We start from the raw sequence: 22,833 nt of genomic DNA, 5'->3' as shown, positions 1-22,833 counted from the left end.
TATTTTTTTTTGTAGTTTGGAATGTCAACTTTAAGATATTGAAACATATTTTTCCTTTAAACATTTTTGTCTCAGAATTTTACATTTTTACATATGAATTTTACATATGAAAAAGTGCATTTTTCTCATTTTGTTAACTATATTTATAACAATTTATATACAATTTATTATAAATATACAACTTTATTTACTTTCTAAAGATGTCAAAATATAAAAATCGTTTAATAATTTTTTTATACTTGTAAAAGTGAAAATTAATCCAGAACACAAATGATCCAACGTATGTAGTAAGAGTGTATTAAACTAAAGTGTGTATTAATGTGGCATCTTAAAAAGAGACGTATGTCCATTGCGAGATTGATTTCTCGGTTTAGACACATCTGATACAAAAAATTCAAAAAGATTATTAATTAGTATGAGTGTTTGCCCCTGCCAAAATCAGGTCAAAATATTTACTTTACCATACTTTTCACATAACAAAATAACAAAAAAGAAATAACTGTTTTTTCTAATTTTTCTTCAAAACAGTGTCATTTTTTTTATTTTTTAATGAAAATTATTAATTGTGGTAGGGGCGGTAGCGACACTCATACTAATTAATAATCTTTTTGAAATTTTTGTTCCAAATGTGTCTATACTAGCTTGATCAAAAAGTTTCCGGAATTCATTCAGAAAATTCAAAATACAAGTTTATTCATCAAAAGTGATATTGTCCCCTTCAAAGTACTCTCCAGCGACTGCAACGCCAGCGCTTGATCCAGCTCTCGAAACATTTCTGGAACTCTATTATTGGTATAGCCATCAGAGCCGTCTTCGATTTTTCCATTACCTCCTTTCGGCTGTTAAAACGCGTTCCCCGCAGTGGTTTTTTGACTCGATCGAACAGAAAAAAATCGCAGGGAGCCATATCGAGTGAATTCGATGGCTGTTGGATGGTATTCGTTTTGTTCTTGACCAAAAATTCACGGATAATGATGGCACTGTGCGACGGTGCGTTATCATGGTGCAAAATCCACGAGTTGTTTACCCACAAATCCTTTCTTTTTTGGCGAATTGCTTCATGCAAACGTCTCATAACGCCCAAATAATACTCCTTATTAACTGTCTGACCTTCTGACAAAAATTCGTGATGTACAATACCGTTGTAATCCATGAAAACCGTGAGCATCGCTTTCTTTTTCGACTGAAAACGACGTGGTTTTTTTGGTCTTGGCTCATTTGGAGCTCTCCATTCACTCGCCTGATGTCTGGATTGCGTGTCGTACTCATAAACCCACGTCTCGTCTCCAGTAATGATGCGTTTGATGAATGTTGGGTCGGATTCAGTCTTGGAAATCATGTCTTTGGCGATGTCAACGCGGTCCCTTTTTTGCATGAAATTCAGTTCCTTCGGGACCAACTTTGCAGCAACACGGCGCAAACCCAAATCATTAACTACAATGTCCTGAATGGCTCCATAAGCAATGTTTAAGTCCTCTGCCAGCTCTCTGATAGTTAATTTGCGGTTATTGGCCAACATTTCTCTTACTTTATTGATGTTTTCGTCGGTTTTCGATGTCGACGGCCTGCCACTGCGTTCGTTATCCTCGACGGATTCACGACCACTTCTGAAGCGTTCTGATGCCACTCGTAAACGGTTGTTTTCTTTAGAACATCACTGCCGAAACAGTTTCCCAACATTTCCCAAGGTTTTCGCACCATTGAATCCATTTTTAACGCAAAATTTAATACAAACTCGTTGTTGCAAATTCAACTCCATTTTTAAAACTGTAAAAATCGAAAACACGCGCAGAGGTAGATGTACTCAAGACGGCGTAATTTTTACAAATGTCAAGCTATGGCGATAAAATTTGATGGAAATGTCAATGATAGATGTGGCAACCTAGCCAAAAAAAAGAACTCAAATCAGCTGACTCAGAGCATCACCTGGTGATCTCTTCCGGAAACTTTTTGATCAAGCTGGTATATATAAATCGAGAAATCAATCCCGCAATGAACATATATCTGTTTTTAAAATACTACATTAATGCTACAAAAGCAAACACTTAAAAACAATGATTACATTCTTTACAAATTTTGTTTATATTATTAACTTGTACTTTTATAAATATTCAAGATTGCTTTTAATACGTATTTACTGAGAAACATTCCTAAAGAAAAATCTCAATGTTTTGGCCATCACAGTAGAATGACCCCTTAAATAAGGATAAAATAATACCATTCGGATAGTGTAAACGTGTCTTTATACGAATATTTACAGGTGGTGCCACAAGCGCAAGCATCTTCTAGTCAATCAAAAATAATAGCAGTCAGCACACAACACCAACAATCTCAGCCTCAACCGGCTCAAACTGTTCGAATGGTTACCGCTCAGCTTGCGGGAAAACCTATTGTATTAGCAAGCAGTAACAAAAACGTTGGAGTTGCAGTGAGTACTAGTGGTGGGAACGTAATATTAGGCAAGCAGCCCACTTCTCAGCAACAGCATCAACAACAAACACAGCAACCAATTATCTTGCCGAGTCAACTGCTCAACATCAAAACATTACATGGACTCAAAGTGATTCCCACTCCTACCGGATTAAAAACCGCAGGTGGAGCCGTATACGCTCGAGTTATCGCTCCTACAACGATTGCCTCTACACAGGTTGCATCGAATCAACAGCAGACTCTTTAAACACAATCACTAAGAAATACTTCGTACAGCACACCTTGACAGAATTAATATTATTTACATATATTTATACTTAATTTGGTTAGCATTGTTTCTTTTATCCACGCACACATGCGCGAGCATGCGTACACATCTACACATACTCGGTGCTTTCCAATTGTGAAATCATTAGACACTTTCGTGCACACGATAACACAAATCGTGTTTGAATTGTCGTAATTGGATTTAATGTAGTGTAGTGTCGTCGACACAAACTAATTGGCTCCTACTAATTGGCTGTTTTTTAGTGACAATTATATATTACCAATTGCTATAAATTGGTAGTCGATAATTTTCCTTCTTTTTCATTACAGACATCAATACAGATGAAAAAAGCTACATTTAGTCTAACTCTATTCGAAATTGTGCACAACGTATACATTCCGCTCCAATAGAATCGTATACAATGCTACATTTTGGATGTCAAGATGTGTTAAGCAATTGGAAAGCGCTCAGTGTATATATACAAGGTGTATATATACATTCCAGATTTCGTGTGAAATTTCTCGTTATAGTATATATTTCTGAGATCATATCGAAATGAAAGTGCCAAAATGTCGAGGAGTTTTTTAATGAGAAGGGATTTTAAAGTTAAACTGTCCAAAGTTCACGCGTTCAGGCATGGCACAGTAATAAAGATATTTTCAAGCAACAGTTTCTATTCTTTTTTAAACATCTTTACTACTATACAAGTGTTATGCCTAAGCGTACTAATTTAAGTTTAACTGGCTAATTTTAAAAATCTTTCTCATTTAAAAACTATTGTAGCCTCGACATTTTGATATTAAAATTTTCGTATTGAAATGATTCAAGAATCAGTTAACGGATGTCACATAAAGTCTGAGACATCCAGTTATATACAAAAAAGTAAGTGAATAAATAAACTATAAAGAAAAAAAATATATGCTTACACTGATTATTTAAATTCAATAATAATCTGTAACATTTTTATTGGATTAAAAGCAAAATGTGGAAAAAATGTGTAAAATATATGCGAGTTTACTTGCAATTAAATATTAATATTATTAAGGGGATGCTAAATCGATTACCGAACTTGATCGAGCTCGATAGTACAGACTTTTAATTCCAAATTCGATAATAGTAGTGACATCTTTGATTCATTTCTTATATTATATAATATATATTGTTCTGTCTTAAGCTAGAAACACAATGAAAAGCACAGGCAATAGAAACAGGGAATAAAAGATTTCAACCTATCAGAAAGCGTCCATTCTATTATTCATAGTTTCTGATAAGTTGAAATCTCTTATTCCCTGTTCCTATTGCCTGTGCTTTTTATTGTGTTTCCAGCTTTATTCAAATGCATACATCTTCTTTATCTTGTGGCTATTGGAGCGACTGCTGTGCAATATGGCGCCGATGGTTACCAACCAAAGGCGAAGGACAATTGGCAGGAAATCGTTAGGTTGAGAATGAGTGCTACTCACTGCTTTTGATTTTTATGCCATAAGGCGATTTAATACAAACTTAATATTAAACTAACTAAATACTAAATACAAATATAGATTAGACAATAAAGACGTGATTGCGCGTGTAAGACGACTCGGATACCAGCATTGTGTCGCGGAGTTACAATACAAGAACTATGAAAATACACTCTAAGAAATTATCTGACGACGCTAACAATTATCACAGACATGAACAATGATCGGTCTCGCGGAATACACAAAGTAATTCGGAACCTCAACTTCTGAGTTCTAACTTACTGACTATCGCAGAGACTTACACGAGGTCTGCACGCGGCACACCACGACACCAGAGAGAGCGAAGGAGAAATGGAAAGAACGACCGCATCAGCGCCGCGACGGACGCATGCAACACCGCCACTGGCGCTCACAGCGCCGCGACTAACGCTCGCAACGCACAATCTAACATATGTCAGCACCATCTATCGCAAGACCGCGCAACTACTGCTACACGGAATTTCGACTCTGTTGTCATTCCCAGTCTTCACAAAGTATCCGTATACACGTATTTTCACGATGAAGATTTTCTTCAATTTACAAACTCGATATTGTTCATTCCTATTGTTTCATAGTAATGTAACCTCAGCTGCATGCTTATTTTTAAGATATGGACTCTGAAATTTTTATATCAAATATATATCTCAAGTGACAACTGTACGAACCAAAAGTAAGTGAATTTTTTTCGATTTTCTCATGAAATCCAGTGCAGCTGACGTCCTATTTATACTTTAATTTTATAACTTGCAATCCGTAAATCCAATTTGGAAATTTTTCACCGTTTGAAAATGTGGGTAAAACAGGAAGCTTTAGCATCTCCTTAAATCTAAATTTTCTTATCTCCTTAAATCAAAAATCTAAATTTTTTTTCTTGTGTGTACTTATGTTGTTAAATTTGGATGACTTAAATAATAACAATATAAATTTATGTCCAAATAAGTAATTTTTCTAGATACTTGTTCGCGACATAATGTGACCTCTGAAAATACTTCTGATACAAATATAATATCTTATATTTTTAATAGAAAACATATGCCAGATTTTTAAAAATCATCAAATAAAATTAATCGAATAATACTAAATCGATTTATTTATGTGTATATAAATTCTACACACGCACGAGCGCGCACGTTCCACCTTTTAGTAAATTTTATTATACTTATTAGGTAAATCTGGAAACCGCGCATGATTAGGTAATCTTGTTACTTACTCAATAGGTAAAATTTACTAAAAGGTAGAACAACCGGCCCTTAGTCACTTAAATATCTCAAAATCAGTAAATTTTAAAAATAAATCTTTCAGACAAAAAGTAGTATGATCTAGAAGAAGACAAATAAACGAAGACAGTAAAATTTACTCTCTAAGGTCATATGAAGGTCATCATCATTTAAAAGAATAAGATTAATGATTTTTTTGTAATATAATTCCTCTAATTATTCAGCATATAAAAATATTGAAGAAATATTTAAAAAGATCAGTAATTTACGAAATATTTTATATTTTAATCTGACACATGTTAAAATAAAATGAAAATATTTTATGAACTATTCATGTTGATAATTGTATTTCTATTTTTATGCATCGAATAATGAGATAAATCGATTAATAAAAAGAAAATGCATAGTTGCTTTTAAAAAAAAAATATAATTGCATATTATAAATTCCATAATTTTTTTAAGCAATTATGTTTATACCAATTAATTCATCTTATTTTGTGTATAATTCTTTATTATTCTGTATATAAAAGTATTAAAGTATATTAATTATAAAAAAATGAAAATAGTTTATAAAATATTTTATATTATTAGGTGTTGGAATTAATTCGTAGCGTTTTTTAATGAAAGAATGTTATTTATTTCACATGAGCATTAAAAAATACATTAATGAAAGTACTTCCCATCACTTGTAAAACGCTACGAATTAATTCCAACACCTAATACATGTAAAAAATGTGCCAGAATAGAGTGTTACGTCAAAGCCCCAGGAATCTTTATTCCACGGGAATTAAAAGATTTAAAAAAGGGGCTTGGATTACACTGGTCGATATGATTTTTGCTGATTTTGCTAAATATCATTTTCGATGTATTTTCGCGCGCTGAATATGAATCCGGCAATGAAATTGGTCTATCACACCAGGTTTTTGCGAAAAGTGAAGTTAAATGAATCAAAATTGACATTTTTTGATATATTTGTAATTTTTTTGCTAGCGAAGTAAATTTTTTTTCTACTTTCGTTTACGGCATCTTAAAGTGCCAACTTTTATCTTTAAAATATATTTTTTTAACGCCGTACGTTTTTTTTTTTTAATCTCTGTGTAGTCACAAAGAAAAACGTTTTGTGCCAAAAATGTTTTTGAAGAAAAAGTTTTAAGAACTGTATGATGATTTTAGTAGCAAGCTTTTTAAGATCACTAAATCCGAATCTGAAATCAAATTTTCGAAATTCAAAATGGAGAATCTAATATGGTGAAAAAATTTGTCCTTGCAAAAAAATTTTTATCACTAAAATTTATCATTTGCGCTTTAATTTAATTTAAAAAATATTGTTTACGATATTAATTTTGGAATTTTAAAAAATTTGTAAAAGAATTTTAAATTTAAATTAAGTAAAAAAATTGTTAACTAGGCAGAGAAGGCATCCTGTTTTTTATTGTATTCCTGCATCCTGTTTTTTTATTGTATGTCTGTAAATCATTTAACCATAGAAACAAAATTTTACAATCTTTCTGTTTTCCAGAGTGTATCACGTGGAGGCAGCCGAGTAAAATATATGCTTTTACATAGAAAATTCCAAGATAACTTTAATTTTCATCGATAATTACAACTTTGATAAGTACGAGACAAGGCTACATTACACTCCTTTTATTTTATATTTTTTTATTTTTATTTTTTTCATTGTTTTTATTTTTTATTGTTTTTATTATCTACATTTTTATTACTTTTTAAATTTCTACAGATTTATAATTTTATATATATGAATTTTTTTATCTTTTCTCTTAAATTACAGTAACTAAAATATTGTAAATGTTATTTAACTTTACTAGGGTTTTAGTTATATATTATTCAAAGCAGCATCTCATATGCTTTCTTTTATGAAGTTCTCTCGGTTCCTTACACTAAAGGTTCCTGACTAGTCGTGGCGACCATGTTGGAATCGTGACGTCGAAGCGAGAAATGACACGTTAATTTATGTTGCGTGTCATTTTTAAATAAAGATAATTTAAGAAACGAAATGACGAGATCACTTTAAAACACTTGTAAAAATTGATGAAAACTGTTCTTTCCTCCTTTGACAGTCAGTAAATGGTCGTAAAGCCTATATTCGGGCAGAAACACATGGTCCGACAGCTGTTGAAACGAGTAAAATATATGCTTTTATATATAAAATTCCAAGATAACTTTAGTTTTCATCGAGAATTACAACTTTGATAAGTACAAGACAAGTCACATTTTCACAATTAAGCAAATAATAACGATAATGGCACGCAACATAAATTTCGTCATCAAAACGTTACTTTTTCACGCCTATAAGTTCAACCATTTATCATGGTGTGGCGCTGTAACATACAAACAAGCACGAGCCATGTCCGTGTGCTCGCCTGCGGCGCGCCGAGAGCGAACGAGAAGAGACAATGAGCTTTTTCTTCCACTAGTAACTTGTTTCAAACGATCGAAAATGTTTTCTCGGCAATCTCGGCCGCTCAGCGGCCCTAGCCATCAATAAGGAGCGGAGGGTAACCCCATTGGTGTCAGACGGAACTCTTAATTTTAAAAACTAGAGCAGTGATTTTTTGAAAAAAAATTGTTATCTCGGTTCCTAATAATCGGAGAGTAATCTTTTTTTTTAAATTCGTAGAAAAATGTTAGATTTCGAATGCTTCATGGCTATTTGATATGATGCATATTAATGAAATTATTTCCATTTTTTTATGTGGAAAAAGATATCCACTTTTTAAGGTCGTTTTATAATAGTTTAACTGCGATTTAAAAACGATTTTATTAAAAAAATCGTTTTGTTATTAAGTGTATGTGATAATGCAACTCTTGAAGAAGCAAAATCCCTGTAAATTGCTGTGCGACTGCTCAAAGATGAAGAAATTAAGTTTTCCGCAGACAGATTTTTAGTGAACAAATAGCTTTTTGCAAAAATTAATGAACATTTCAGGCTTGTTCAGGGCTAGATTTGTGCGTCATTATGAGGATTACATTTTACTAGAATTTCAAAGCTTTGAGTTTAAATTTGAATGAACACAGAGTGAGTGAAAAAAAGGCCTTTTTTGATGTTTTTATTTTTTTTCTACTGAACTAATATATCGATTATAATGTTCATTTTATAAGTATACCTACATTTTTTATACCGAATTTTTTTCCATACAATCAATATCTTTCGTTTTATAAGCGAAAAACGTGCTTTTTGCAATTATTCAATTTTTTTTGCATACTTTCTTCACAAGTTTCGAGTCTCAAACATATAGCATTTCTTTTCTGATAGTCTCTTTCGAGACTTTCGTGAAGAAAAATGCTGGTTATAATTTTTTTTCGGTAAAATTCTACTTCTATTCTTGCTACTCGTGTATATGAAAGAGAGGTATACTATATAACGCGCATGAAAAATTGTAACAATTAAATCGTAAACTGTTGCATTTAACATGATTTATTACTATTCTGGATTAATGGGTATTACTACAATTTATTAAAATTTATATGTTATTTAGAATGCCCCCCGCCTCTTGATGCTTAGGGTCGAGATTGCCGAGAAAGCATTTTCAATCACTTCACACACTGAAACAAGTGATTAGTGTAAGAAGAAGTTTCGCTGTCTCGTTCACTCTCGGCGCACCGCAGGCGAGGACACGTGGACTCGTGCTTAAATGTGTGGCTACCATTTCACCAGACCGCCGTCTGATTCTATGTTGCCATCGTCAACGCAGAGTTCTTGGCTGAGTAATCAGGGACACCAACAGTGAATGAGTCAAGGGGAACAAAAAAGTCTTACACCATTTTGAGATATTCGCTATAGTTTTTGAATTAAAAAAAAAAGGAAACGTCTAAGCCAATGTGCGGTGAAGCCGCGCCGCACGAATTCGTAGTACGATTCATCGTGCCTCACTCCATAGCATCGGCGCGCATGGGGGGGGGGGGGGGAGGGGCGAGGAAAAGGATAGCGGCCCGGTTTCACTGCACATTAGCTTAGACATTTTCTTTTTTAATTCGAAAATTATACCAGATATCTCGAAATTGTGTAAGACTTTTGTTCTCCTTGATGTTTTGTTCCACTCTTAATGTCTTAATCGTAAGGAACCGGAATAATTTCATAAAAGAAAGCATGTGAGACGTTGCTTTAACAATATATAACTAAAGCTCTAGTAAATAATATTTACAATACTTTAGTTACTGTAATTTAAGAGAACAGATAAAAAAATTCATATATATAAAATTATAAATCTGAACAAATTTAAAAAGCAATAAAAATAAAAAAATATAAAATAAAAAAAGGAGTGTAATGTAGACTACCTCCACGTGGTGTACTCTGGGAAACATAGAAATATTGTAAAATTTTTATGACTCTTTATGGCTAAATAGTCTACAGACATAAAAAACAGAATGCACGATCTTCTCTGCCCAGTTAACAATTTTTTTACTTAATTCAAATTTGAAATTCTTTTACAAATGTTTAAAATTCCAAAATTAATATTGTAAACAATATTTTTTAAATTAAATTAAAACGCAAATGACAAATTTTAGTGATAATTTTTTTGCGAGACAAGTTTTGTGGACAAATTTTTCCGCCTTATTGGATTCTCCATTTTGAATTTCGAAAATTTGACTTCAGATTCGAATTTAGTGACCTTAAAAATCTTACTACTAAAATCATCACACAATTCTTAAAATTTTTTCTTCAAAAACATTTTTAGTTCAAAACTTTTCTTTGTGACTACGCAGAGATTATCTCGGTGAAAAAACGTACGGCGTTAAAAAAATATATTTTAAAGATAAAAGTTGGCACTTTAAGATACCGTAAACAAAAATAGAAAAAAAATTTACTTCACCAGTAAAAAAATCACAAATATGTCAAAAAACATCAATTTTGTCACCTTTCAACTTCACTTTTCGCAAAAACCTAACGTAATAAAGCAATTTCATTGTCGGATTGTGTCGGATTGTTCAACGTGCGAAAATACATCGAAAATAGTATCTTTTATTCAAACAGTAGAAAAAATCTTAAAACATCGACTGTGTTATTGTCTCAGATTAAGGCAGTGGATCGATGTCTTATCGCGCGTATCACTCAATTTAAATTTCAAAACGGAAGTCTACGTACATACAAACACAATGACATTACTTGAAATAGTGCTGGTTGGTCTACTTTTAAGTCAAAAGGAAATCATTCCATGTGACTTGGGATAGGACCTTACGACCTTGTGAGAGGAGGAATGCGAAAGAAGGTGGAATTAAAATAAATTCATGCAAATAGTCTTAAATAAATTTTAATCAAATAAAAAAAAATTTGTAATAACATAATAATGAAGGTAATTATTGTATATCTAAACATAATTTTAAAATTCTCAAAATAAAAAATTATATAATTAAATTACGCGACAGCGGCGGCTGTAGCGTGCAGGGAAGGGGGGCGCTTCATCACCGCTCGAATGTGGGTCATCTTATGAATTCGTGCGGCGCGGCTTAACCGCATATTGGTTTAGACGTTTTCTTTTCTATTCGAAAACTACAGCGAGTATCTCAAAATGGTATAAGAATTTTTTATTCCCTTTGATCCATTCTCCGCTCCCAATGTGGCCCCGATCCATCTTAAGAGATACCCTGTATAATTAAATATTGGGTCATCTAAAAAGTATCCGCGGTACTGTGTCACTAGATATATCACCATCAACACACATATAGTGACAAAAAACCGCGGATACTTTTTAAATGACCCAATATAATTAAATTATTTACTCTAAAATGAAAATGTGTAAATTGTTTGTGTCACGTTATGATCTATGGATGATTTCACATTTATTCGGAAGGAGTTGAATAGGATCTTGGAAAGTGTTTAAGAATTTGGACCTATCTCCTGTTCATTATTTTACATAAATTAGTTTAATTAATTAACGGAATACGAATATATATAAGAATAAATCATTCAATCATGTTTCAAGGAATGTGTTAAAAGAATCTAAGGTTTGATCTTATGGAATGAGAAATAATAGGGATAATGAAAGAAGAGAAGGATTATTATTTTTTCGTTTGGCGAATACCTGAAAGGTCCTACATTCAAGAACATTATTTTAGAATAATTTAAAGGTTAAGGATTCTTAAAAAAGTTCTTCAAGATCATTTGAATTAAAACGGTTAGGGTAGATGATAGAATAATTTGTTCGTTTACTGGAGAAAAGAGGAGGAATGATTATTAATTTTCAGGAGGTTCAGAGGAAGGCGACTGAATTTGTTTATTTATTGGAAAAAAGGAGTGATTATTTTCAGGAGGTTCAAAGAAAGGCGACTATTTTTTAAGTGAATTATTTTCTAAACCAGAGAGAATATATAAGAAATCTTTAAGGCCGGTATTCATAGTTCGTTCTTATTTGAGGACTATCTTAAGTAATGTCTTAAGTAATGTCTAACGCCAATACGGTCTTCTGATTAGTTCGTGACTTCTTAAGACTGTACTTAAGACGGGCTTGAATATAAGATCCGTCTATGAATACCAGTCTAAGGCCGGTATTCATAATCAGTTCTTATATTCAAGATCATCTTAAATTCCTTGAGGTGTCGCGAATCAGAAGGCCGCATTAGCGTCTTAAGATATTACTTAAGCCGGTCTTGAAATAAGAACCGTGAATATCGGCCTAAGGGAGGACATGATAAGGGTATATAAGAATATAAAGTATTTCATTCTCAAAGATGCACAGTCATCTTCAACATAGTGGCTGCTCTTTGATCAAAAAATTTGTCCTAAATTTAGGATAAACATTTGATTGGTTATTCTGATTTAGGATAAATACTTGATTAATTGTCCTAATTTAGTCTGTCGGCCATTATGCGCAATGAAATACCTTATACTATGGGTATGCTTATGCGCAAGATGTAATCACGTGACAGTCGAGTGACCAATCAGAATTGTTGATAAGTTACGGTAAATTCGAATATATTATTTATCAGTATACATACTTAGCGCTCCTTGCAATACACGTTAATAAATACAAAAGATATTAAACACAAAATAAATATTAAAAAACAATATTATAAATACAAAAATATTTTAATATACGTCAATTAATATTATAGAATATTATAAAATATATAATATTCTATAAATATATTATAGAATTCGCTGAAAAATTCATTTTTATAACATCATCTTATAATCTGTGGAATGCATTAGACAATAATTATTTCGTTAAAAATTATTCTTTCCGAGATAATTTATTGTTCAAACTATTGTTTAAACTAAATATAGTATGAAACAACGATATCTTTGATAACGGAAACGGAATCTCGATTTGCACAGACTTTACGCCATTTAACGCAAATTGCTTCGTCTTTCGGAAATGAAAAATATTTAACCTGATGATTTTCCGTTTTTCGATAATAATTTTGACAGTTTTTTACTTTACATTTTATTAAGAAGTACAGAACTCTTAGTTTTCTAAAAAACAATACGAAGATATGAAGTATACATAAGAGTCACAATGCAAATAAGCGTATATATAAGACCTATAATATAATATTGTATATTAATACTATAAAAATTCTATAAATAACGTATTACATGTTTCGGTTTCTTCATTGAGTCATCTTCAGATATAGATATTCGTTACTATATATTCAGTCAACATATTACTTTAGATTAGGATTAACCTGATGATATAGACGATATTAAGGTAAATGTCCTTATTTGTGACCATGGCCCTATTTATGACCACTCATGGACTTTTATTAAATTAATCAAAAGTTTTAAGTAATTTATCTTCATCAGTGGGTTCAAAGGGTTTAGCGATTAGTTAGCCAAGGTTCGAGATATGGTTTCAGTGATACTTAACTAACAAATACTCGTGAAAATGTGAAATAAGGTGCTCGTGTCTTCATCGATGGCAAATTGAGCACGTATTTGTCGCTATGTTAGTAGAGATAGCGTTTGTCACGGCACTCACATCTTTGTTATGTCGTCCGGGATAAAATGTTTAAGAACAATTTTTTCGCAAAAGTGTCAGTGAATATTTAAATTGTGCTATTGTGTGGATTCTAAAAAAGGTTGGTAATTTTATATATAGATGAATGTGACAAATAGGTGCAACAAAACATGCATGTTTCCATTTGTGATCATCTCAAGAAAACTAGCCATAACATTAAATTTCGTTCCTTTTTTTGAAAAGAAAACAATTAATACTCATCTCTATATGTTTCTAGACAAGTATGAGTTGCATTTGTATGAATAAAATGAAAATATTTGATATATACTCGAGGGAAAATTTTAGTAACTTTTGATTAGGTCACTAAATGGGACATCATATATTTCTGTATCTATTTATGATCACAGCTTTAAATTGTTTGTTTACAAGTAAACATTGAGTAATTTCTTTGACCAAATTAAGAAAGCTTATCATACTAGTGTGTGCTGTTCAGTTCAAATTTCGTGCTCTGTACAACGAGTATGTATTATAACTTGTGACCATAGATCACGAAAATGCGACTGCAACGCATGTTCGCATCATATATTTTGTGGCAGTGACAGATTTTTTAATCTGAATAGACATCAAGTTTGATTAAAGACACATTAAATATCAGACTAATATCTCTGTTCACAGAATAGTGCTTTTTTTCTGTCAAATCTTTATTTTCACGCATCAAATGAGTATATTTTTATCGAGATTTGAATGAGAAATAATTACGAACAACATTTAACTAAGAAACAGTTAATAAATATTGATGGAACTCAGATATTTAATTGCTTTCTATCTTTGTCCAAAAGGGGAGTGTGTGCTTATTAAAAGAGGAGATAAGGCAGTTTATAATTTCACGCAAAATGATAAGAAGGAATGCTTGACGGTGCTATTCATGACAAACGCTATGGGTACATTGGTTCCTCCAATGATAATTTTTCTGCATGAAAGAATTCCCAGCATCTCGCAAAGTGTACCAATTAGTTGAGGTATCGGAAAGTCAGAAAGTGGATGGTGGCTGAAACTTTCTATGAATATAATAAGAAATATTTTTGAACCGTGGTTGATAGCACAGAACATCAAGAAGCCGGTTATTCTATATGTCGATGGACACTCTTCACACATGACGTTACCACTTGCCGAGTTTTGTATGAATCATGAAATAGAATTTATTGCATTGTTCCTGAACGCGACACATCTGATTCAGCCACTTGACGTTGTTCTGGTTCGGACGCTTAAATCAAAATGGAGAGACTGCGTAAACGATTGGAGAATGCAAAATCAAAGAAATTTAAGAAGAGAACATTTTGGTCCAATCCTTAAAATTGCTATTGAATATGTAGAACTTCCAAGAGCAATGGTTTCAGGAAATGTGGTCTTTTTCCATTTTCAGCGCATTTCAATACAATCAATTGTTGCAGAAGAAAAAACATGATACAGTAATGTAACTTCGGTACAGAACAGAATGTTGAAAATCATTTATTATTTATTGAGAGTAATATCGATAAAGATTTGTTAGGCAAATTCAGATATGCTAACGAAATTGGAATCTATAACGACAATCTTGAAAACCTTGGCCTCTTCCATTTTGGAAAAAGATTTTTTTTTTCTTTAATACCCAAATATATAAGTATTCCTCTCGTTTTAAGTACAAAAGTTTTGAGAATTTCAAATAACGCGAAAATCACAAATCTATTAAGATTAATTTTTTCCCAATTTTAATCTTTATGGGAGAAATGTTTCGAAATAGTCTTAAGTTGGTACTTAAGATGTCATGAGTCGATCAGAGAGCCATATTAGCATCTTAAGACATTGCTTGAAGCGGTTTTGAAATTAAGAATGAACTGCGAACCAACCTGAATAAGAAAGAAAATTAATTCGCCAATCATTAAAATGGTACATTTCATCTGCTGCACCAGTTACTAACCAGGACAGACAGTGATGTCACTAATAGGGCCAGATTAAATTTAAACAGTCACAAGTACATTTACATAGTCCGCTATTTCTTTTTTTATTTTTATTAGATTATGCTTAGAATTAGAATAAAACATGTTTTTCGATATAAAAATGATTAATCTTGAGTTCGATATAATTGATCCCTGATTTCAATCATTTTTTAATATTTTTTATTCTTATTAACTCATGCGACTATCTTGCATGGTCACAAATAGGGACATTTACCTTATTTCGAAGTTATATTGGCTACGGATGAACATCCACAAAGAATGGAGAAGATTATTCGCATACAAACCAAATGTTTGAAATTTCTCTAGTTCTAAAGAAGGAAATGATGTTAAAAATGGTTAAAATAAGCAATAATTTCATCTAAGTTAAAATACTCACTCGTCAATCGCCAACTTCATTTCTTATATTAATAACTTTGTCAGAACAATTAAAACATCAATGATGATGTGAGATAATACAATACATTTGGTCCACGGTTCTGTTCATTCCAAAGGTGACTGAAAAATTTAAACAATATAAAAGACGAATTCTAGTCAAAAGTCTTCGAAAAATAGTAAACATTCACAGAAACAAATTATATGTGTGTCAAGAAGTAAAATTTTAAATTTAAAATTGTGTAATCAGGCATGTCATAAGTCAGATACTTTTTGAGGAAAAATTAGACAGATTGACAATGACTAAGATAAAAATAATATTAAATTTTGTTTATGATATAGATATAGGCTTTGCTTAGTCTCTCTATGTCGATTTAAATTAAGATTGTTACTTTGCTTTTTAATATTTATTATCTCAGATATTAGATACTTATAATAGCACGGTTTTTCGTCCAAAATTTGGATGTTCCAATCAAATTCGTGGTTCAATTACAACCTATGATCGATAATTACACAGAACGAGCAGACGTATTCCATCGAATATGATTATGATGTTCAGCAATCCTGGTTTTGAGCTGTCTGTCCGTCTGTCCAACATAGGTTGTATCATAATTGTCGCACTTAATTTTATAACTAACATTGTTTTTATTTAGGCGGATTATTTAGGTGGACGCGGATCTTTTTGTACCTTTATATATTTATTTAATTTGTTATAAAAGGAGACTTTAACGTCTTTTTTATTAAGCTGTTTAAATTTTTCAGTTACCTTTGGAATGAACGGAACCGTGAACCGAAATGTATTATCTCTTCCATCGCTTGGTAAAAATGTAGATCAGGGGAGCCACCCCCAATGATCTTGACCTTGATATATGTTGTCAAGGTCATGACCTCGAGTGACCTTGAGGAAGTTTTAATTGCAGGACGTTACTCGTTAAGAAGTTATAAATCAAAGAAGTTTAAGAAATAACTTCTTTTTACTATATGCTTTAAAGTACATTCCCTCCCCCTCTGCAAAAGGGCGCACGACTCTCACCTTCGATTCTCACCCCCCCCGCTCCCTCTGCTTCAGGGGCACCCGACTCTTACCTTCTTGTAAGTCATATTAATGAATTCATGTAAATACATTTTCAACGTTTGTAAAGCGTCTTACTTGTGTCGAAATAATCTGACTGACTGAGACTCACTGAAACATATCGATCGATACTATTCAAAATGATTGAAGAAATCAAAACAAAGATATATCATTGTAATCCAAGATCAATGTATTGATCTCGCGAAGCGAGATTTACTTCCTCTCCTTTACTTAGGAAGGCAACGACTTTTCATGCGAAGGTGAGTGTCAGGCGCTCCTGAAGCAGGAGGGAGGGGGAGTAAGAGTCGAAAGTGAGAGTCGGGCGCCCCTGAAGCAGGGGGAAGGGGGGTGAGAGTCGAAAGTGAGAGTCATGCGCCCTTGAAGCAGGGAGAGAGGGAATATACTTTAAAGCAGTAAATTCATATAGTAAAAAGAAGTTATTTCTTAAACTTCTTTCGTTTATAACTTCTTAACGAGTAACGGCCTACAATTAAAACTTCCTCAAGGTCACTCGGGGTCATGACCTTGACAACATAGCAAGATCAAGGTCATTGGGGGTGGCTCCCCTGATTTATATTTTTACCCATCACTTTTTTTCAAGACGTTCTGTGACGGAGTTTTTCTCTCTGAATGTTCTTAATTCTGTTACTGATTGTATCAAAGATGAATTTAACAAACCGACACAGATGGACTAAACAAAGCCTATGCCTCTATCTCAAACATAATTTGATATTATTTTTATCTTAGTCATTGTCAATTTGTCTTATTTCTCTTCAAAAAATATTTAACTGCCTTACTGATTACACAATTTTAAGTTTAAAATTTTACTTCTTGACACACATCATTTATTTCTGTGAATATATATTATTTTTTGAAGACTTTCTGACTGGAATTCATTATCTCACATCATCGTTGATTTAATCGTTTTAATTGTTCTGACAAAGTTATTAATATAAGAAATGAAATTGAGAATTGACGGGTGAGTGTATTGGATGAAATTATTGTTTGCTTTAACCATTTTTAATATCATTTGCTTCTTTAAAACAACGAAAAATTTCAAACATTCAATTTGTAAACCGTAGACGAGTAATCTTCTTCATTCTTTATGGAATATCCATCCATTCGTTCCAATAATTTTAAAATAATATTATCTATATCATCAGGTTAATCCTAATCTAAAGTAATATGTTGACTGCATATTGATAATGAGTATCTGAAGATGGCTCAATGAAGAAGTCGAAACATGTAATGCATTTATAGAACTTATTTATAGAACTTTTATGCTATTAATATACAATATTATACTATAGATCTTATTTATTAATTGCATTGTGACTCTTATGTGCTCTTCATATTTTCATATTGTTTTTACACTTCATGTTAATCTGTGATCAAATACAATGACCTTATAAGACGTGCTCGCAGTCGTGATTTGCGATCATGGTTGTGTTCGCTTTGTCGCTCACAACAACGCTTTAAGCGTCATTTCATCCTTATTGTTTATTAAACATTAAACAAGGACAATGATGCTTACAAGCACTATAAGTAAAGCGAACACAGCCTATATACATATATTGTTTGAGCCCGAAACACTCCGGAATTAATAGAAATTATTCGAGACTGACGTAATTTGTCGTCGATCACGTGTTTACCCTCTCTTTTCTATGTACGCAGTGGATTACCACCGGACGATCATACCCTTGTCATGAGGGAAGGAATCTTTTAATTTTAATCAACACAGAACATATACAAAGAGAAGCGCAAGCTCTGTATTAAATGATGGAAACAGAGAATAATCGTCGCGCCTCAAGTGATCTGGCAGAGAACTAATATTCAATGTATGTATATGTGTTGGAACATGCGATGCAATAAACCTACACATTCCCAGGTAGAGAGAGAAAGAGAGAGAGAGAGAGAGAGAGAGGAGGGGGAAGGGGGAGAGAGAGAGAGAGAGAACTAACGTTATTTGCAGTCATTTTGACGACAAAAGGACATTGAAGTTCCTGACTAATTGTGGATATGTTGGAATCGTGAAGCGAGGAATGATACGTTAATTTATGTTGCATGTCATTTTTAAATAAAGATAATTTGAATGAAACGAAATGACGAGATCGCTTTAAAATACTTGTAAAAATCGATGAAAACTTTCATCGATTTGTCCTTTTCTCCCTTGACAGTCAGTAAATGATCGTAAAAGGCACGTAAAGTGAGCCTATATTCGGGCAGAAACACGGTTCGATAATTGTTGAAACGAGTAAAATATACGCTTTTACATATAAAATTCCAAGATAACTTTAGTTTTCATCGATAATTACAACTTTGATAAGATAAGTCACATTTTCACAATTATTAAATAATAACGAAATGACACGCAACATAAATTCGTCAAAACGTCACTTTTCCACGCTTATAAGTTTGGTCATTTATCGTGGTGCGGCGCTGTAACACACAAGCACGAGCCTATGTCCGCGTGCTCGCTTGCGGCGTGCCGAGAGTAAACGAGACAGCCAGCTTCTTTTTACACCAATCGCTTATTTAAGGGTCGACAAAAGTGATGGACTAAATCCGATTTGAGGAGCTCCGTACAATAAAAGGAATAGGGAACAGAGAACAGAGAATAAGAATTTTAACCTATCAGAAATCATGTATTGTGGAATACACAGTTTCTGATAGATTGAAATTCTTATTCTCTATTCTCTGTTCCCTGTTCCTTTTATTGTCCTGACTTTAGAGACTTCATGTTGTAAGACTTTGAAGCTCTGGATTCAGGGCTGCTAACTTAAGATAATATAATCTCTATCTTCTTATGTGGTTGTGTATTCATATACGTACGAACACTAACATGATTCCTATCGAGAGCGAACGAGTTCAGCGAAAGAGAATGAGAGCCCGACGTTCTCGCTCTGGTTGCTCTACAAGTGACTGAAGATCGAATAAATGCTTTCTCGGCCGCTCGATGTACGAGGTGTGGCTATTAAATAACGAGACTGACGCTGCTACAGAAGAAGTACGCATGCGCCAAACACCAGCGACCGACAGCTGTTTAGCGTGAAGCCTTCTCTTTCGAATGCAGTACCTCTCGCTTCTGTAAACAAATCCGTATAACCGTAGTCTTCTTTCGCATTACAGTTGTTTTTTTGTTTCGCCGGAAAAATGATAAGTGTAACAATAGAGCAACGAATTGTTGTGAAATTTCACGTGAAACTTGGAAAAACCGCTACTGAAACTTATAATTTATTGAAAGAAATGTATGGCCATGAATGTTTATCGCGTGCACGTGTTTTTGAGTGGTTTAAGCGTTTCCAAGACGGCCGAGAAGACGTTGAAGATGATTCACGCCCGGGTTGCCCTTCCACGTCAAAAACGGATGACAATATCGAAACAATCGATAATCTGGTTCGATCCGACCGTCGGTTAAGTATTGGTGAAACTGTAGGAATTGACAAAGAATGTGTACGGCAAATTTTACATAACAATTTTAACATGAAAAAAGTGTGTGCCGAAATGGTACCTAAAATTCTCACGTTTGAACAACAAGAAGCTCGCAAAAATCTTTGTACTGACACTTTGAAAATGACCCAAACTTATTGAAAAGGATAATAACATGTGAATCGTGGTTTTTTACTTATGATCCCGAAATGAAGCGCCAATTCATGCACTGAAAGAGTCCAACTTCACCGAGAGCCAAAAAAGCTCGAATGAGCAAATCAAAATTCAAAGCAATGATGATTGTTTTTTTCGATATTCATGGGATTGTGTACCTTCACTGGGTTCCTGAAAGGTCAAACTATTAATCAACATTACTACTTTCACGTTCTTGCTGAACTCCGTGAAAGAATAAGGAAAAAACGACCCGAATTGTGGAAAGACAAGTCATGGGTTCTCCACCAAAACAATGCGCCGGCTCATTCCGCATTGTCTGTCAAGAGGTTTCTAGCCAATTACAGCATCCCAGTGTTAGATCATCCGCCTTATTCGTCGGATCTTGCACCGTGCGACTTCTATCTGTTTCCTAAGGTGAAATCTGCATTAAAAGGAACAAGATTTGAGTCCGTTGAAGCTGTGAAAGAGAAAGCGGCACGCGTCCTGAAGGAACTGACAGAAGAAGACTTTCAGCACTGTTTCAAATAATGGAAGATTTGCATGGAGCGTTGTAGGGATAGAGGAGGGATGTATATTGAAGATGATAATAAGTAAATATGTATGAAATCAAAATAAAATGTTTTACAGCGTCAGTCTCGTTATTTAATAGCCACACCTCGTATATCAATATAAGGCATTCGAGTTTAACATATAAGTTTTAATAAATTTTAGTAATATACCTTTCCCATTAATGTATAATAGCAAAATTGATTTCACAACGCGATTTACGAGATATTAATTATTTATAATTTTCCATGTGCGTTACATACTACGTTCATGAACACAATATGTAAAAATTACATAGTCGTACGCGTAAGATGCGAGATCAGTAAACTAGAGATCCCACGTTCCTAGAACTAGAAATCCTACGTTCTTTTTTCTTTTTTTCATATATTTTTTCTAAAATAAAATTATTAATAAACATATTAGGGCGAACATATTTTTATATAATTATTGAATTTATACGCACTTTAAAAATTTTAAACCAACAACCAAAATATAGTCAAACGTTAGAATAAATATAAATAAAATTACTGAAATCATATCAGAGGTTGGACACAATATAAATAAATATTATAAATAAATTAAATCTTCATTCTGTCAGTGAGTAATAAAAATTAAAGCTACTTCTTTGTTTAAATGAAAAAAAAATGGAATCATATGAGTTAAAGTTTTTATAATTACGTTATATAAAGTCAAATGAATGATATACCTTAGCCAAAATTGAATGTCCTGAAGTACATCTATGTGTATATATATGTATATATATATGTATAATATATAAAATAAATTAATTATAAGAAAATTCAATTTAATAACAGAAAAAATCTATTTTTATGAAAAAATTATATTCAAATAGATCAAACAGTAAAAATGCTTCGTGTCAGAGTAATTCCAAATTTAAAGCTCTTAGTGTTTAGTAGTAAAATAGGTAGGAGAAAAAGAGAGAGAGAGAGAAAGAGAGAGAGAGAGAGAGAGAGAGAGAGAGAGAGAAAGAGAGAGAGATAATATGAATACAATGAAAATAAGTTCATCAGATGGAATGTTCATTTTCTTTTTAATATATTATAATAATTCTAGCTCTGATTTTTATACTTTGTATATTGTAATAAAGCATCGTGTGTCTTCCTACAAGTGACATAGTGCAATGTTAGCCTTGTCGAATAACAAGGATGTAATGATACACTGTCACATCGTGTATCTACTCAAGATTTGGTCTGAAAATCCTTTCTGACCTTTTGTAGCAGAAAACAATAAGGAACAAGGCTAATAGGCGCGAATTGTGAATTTTTGTATATGCACATATTTGCGTATATGTAAATGTTATTTTATAACTACGCACCCACGAGAATGGATTAAAATGGATTAAAATTTTTTTAATGCGTACTTTAAATCCATGAAAATGGATTGAATAAATTGGATCCGAGTTGACACTAGTTTAATATTCGAAAAATAAAAATATATTTATTATATATTTAAGAGTCACAAATTTTATTCCTAAGATGTTAATAATAATTATACCTGAAATTAACTATTTCAAATTGGTATTAAAAAACGCACTTTAGTGAGATTCGAACCTGGAACTTCTGGATTATGAATCTTCTACGTTACCCACTATACCACTTCTTCAATTGGTAAATATTATTCATTCTTTACTTCAATTACAACTAGTTAAACTATTAACGAAATTATAGATATAATAAAAATATCATCATTTGACAAATATAATAAAATATAAACAATTTACATTATTATCAGACAACATTGGATGTCGGATAAATTAACTCGTTTAGCTCGATGTCGCGCGCCGTGATTAGCCTAATATTCGGGCTGTGTTCGATTTGGTTTGCGAATGTTCACATCGACCATTCATTGTACTTCTAATCAAAGAGAAACAAAAGAACATAACTCAATTATTT

At 32.7% G+C, this 22,833-nt stretch overlaps 1 protein-coding gene, 1 long non-coding RNA gene and 1 pseudogene across 2 annotated transcripts in view; all 3 read left to right on the top strand.

The window, feature by feature from the left end:
• The window catches only part of NFRKB (nuclear factor related to kappaB binding protein), a 47,862-nt gene extending 44,249 nt beyond the window's left edge, over window positions 1-3,613 (top strand). Inside the window, exon 16 of the mRNA XM_087411726.1 lies at window positions 2,261-3,613. Within this exon, the coding sequence (XP_087267852.1) occupies window positions 2,261-2,677 (417 nt within the window). The 3' untranslated portion in view covers window positions 2,678-3,613. The remainder of the gene's footprint in view (window positions 1-2,260) is intronic.
• A 149-nt stretch (window positions 3,614-3,762) lies between these two features.
• LOC147910759 (uncharacterized) overlaps window positions 3,763-22,833 on the top strand; it is a 71,357-nt gene continuing 52,286 nt past the window's right edge. The window contains exon 1 of the long non-coding RNA XR_015546878.1: window positions 3,763-4,867. This is a non-coding gene — a long non-coding RNA (uncharacterized LOC147910759). The remainder of the gene's footprint in view (window positions 4,868-22,833) is intronic.
• Window positions 4,867-16,495, top strand: LOC147910761 (uncharacterized; annotated as a pseudogene).

The sequence above is a fragment of the Acromyrmex echinatior genome, chromosome 1 (genome assembly GCF_024713525.1).
Source record: "Acromyrmex echinatior isolate Ae372 chromosome 1, ASM2471352v2, whole genome shotgun sequence".
Lineage (NCBI taxonomy): Eukaryota > Metazoa > Arthropoda > Insecta > Hymenoptera > Formicidae > Acromyrmex > Acromyrmex echinatior.
Note: the sequence above shows the minus strand (reverse complement) of the source record. Positions and strands in the feature narration are given on the sequence as shown.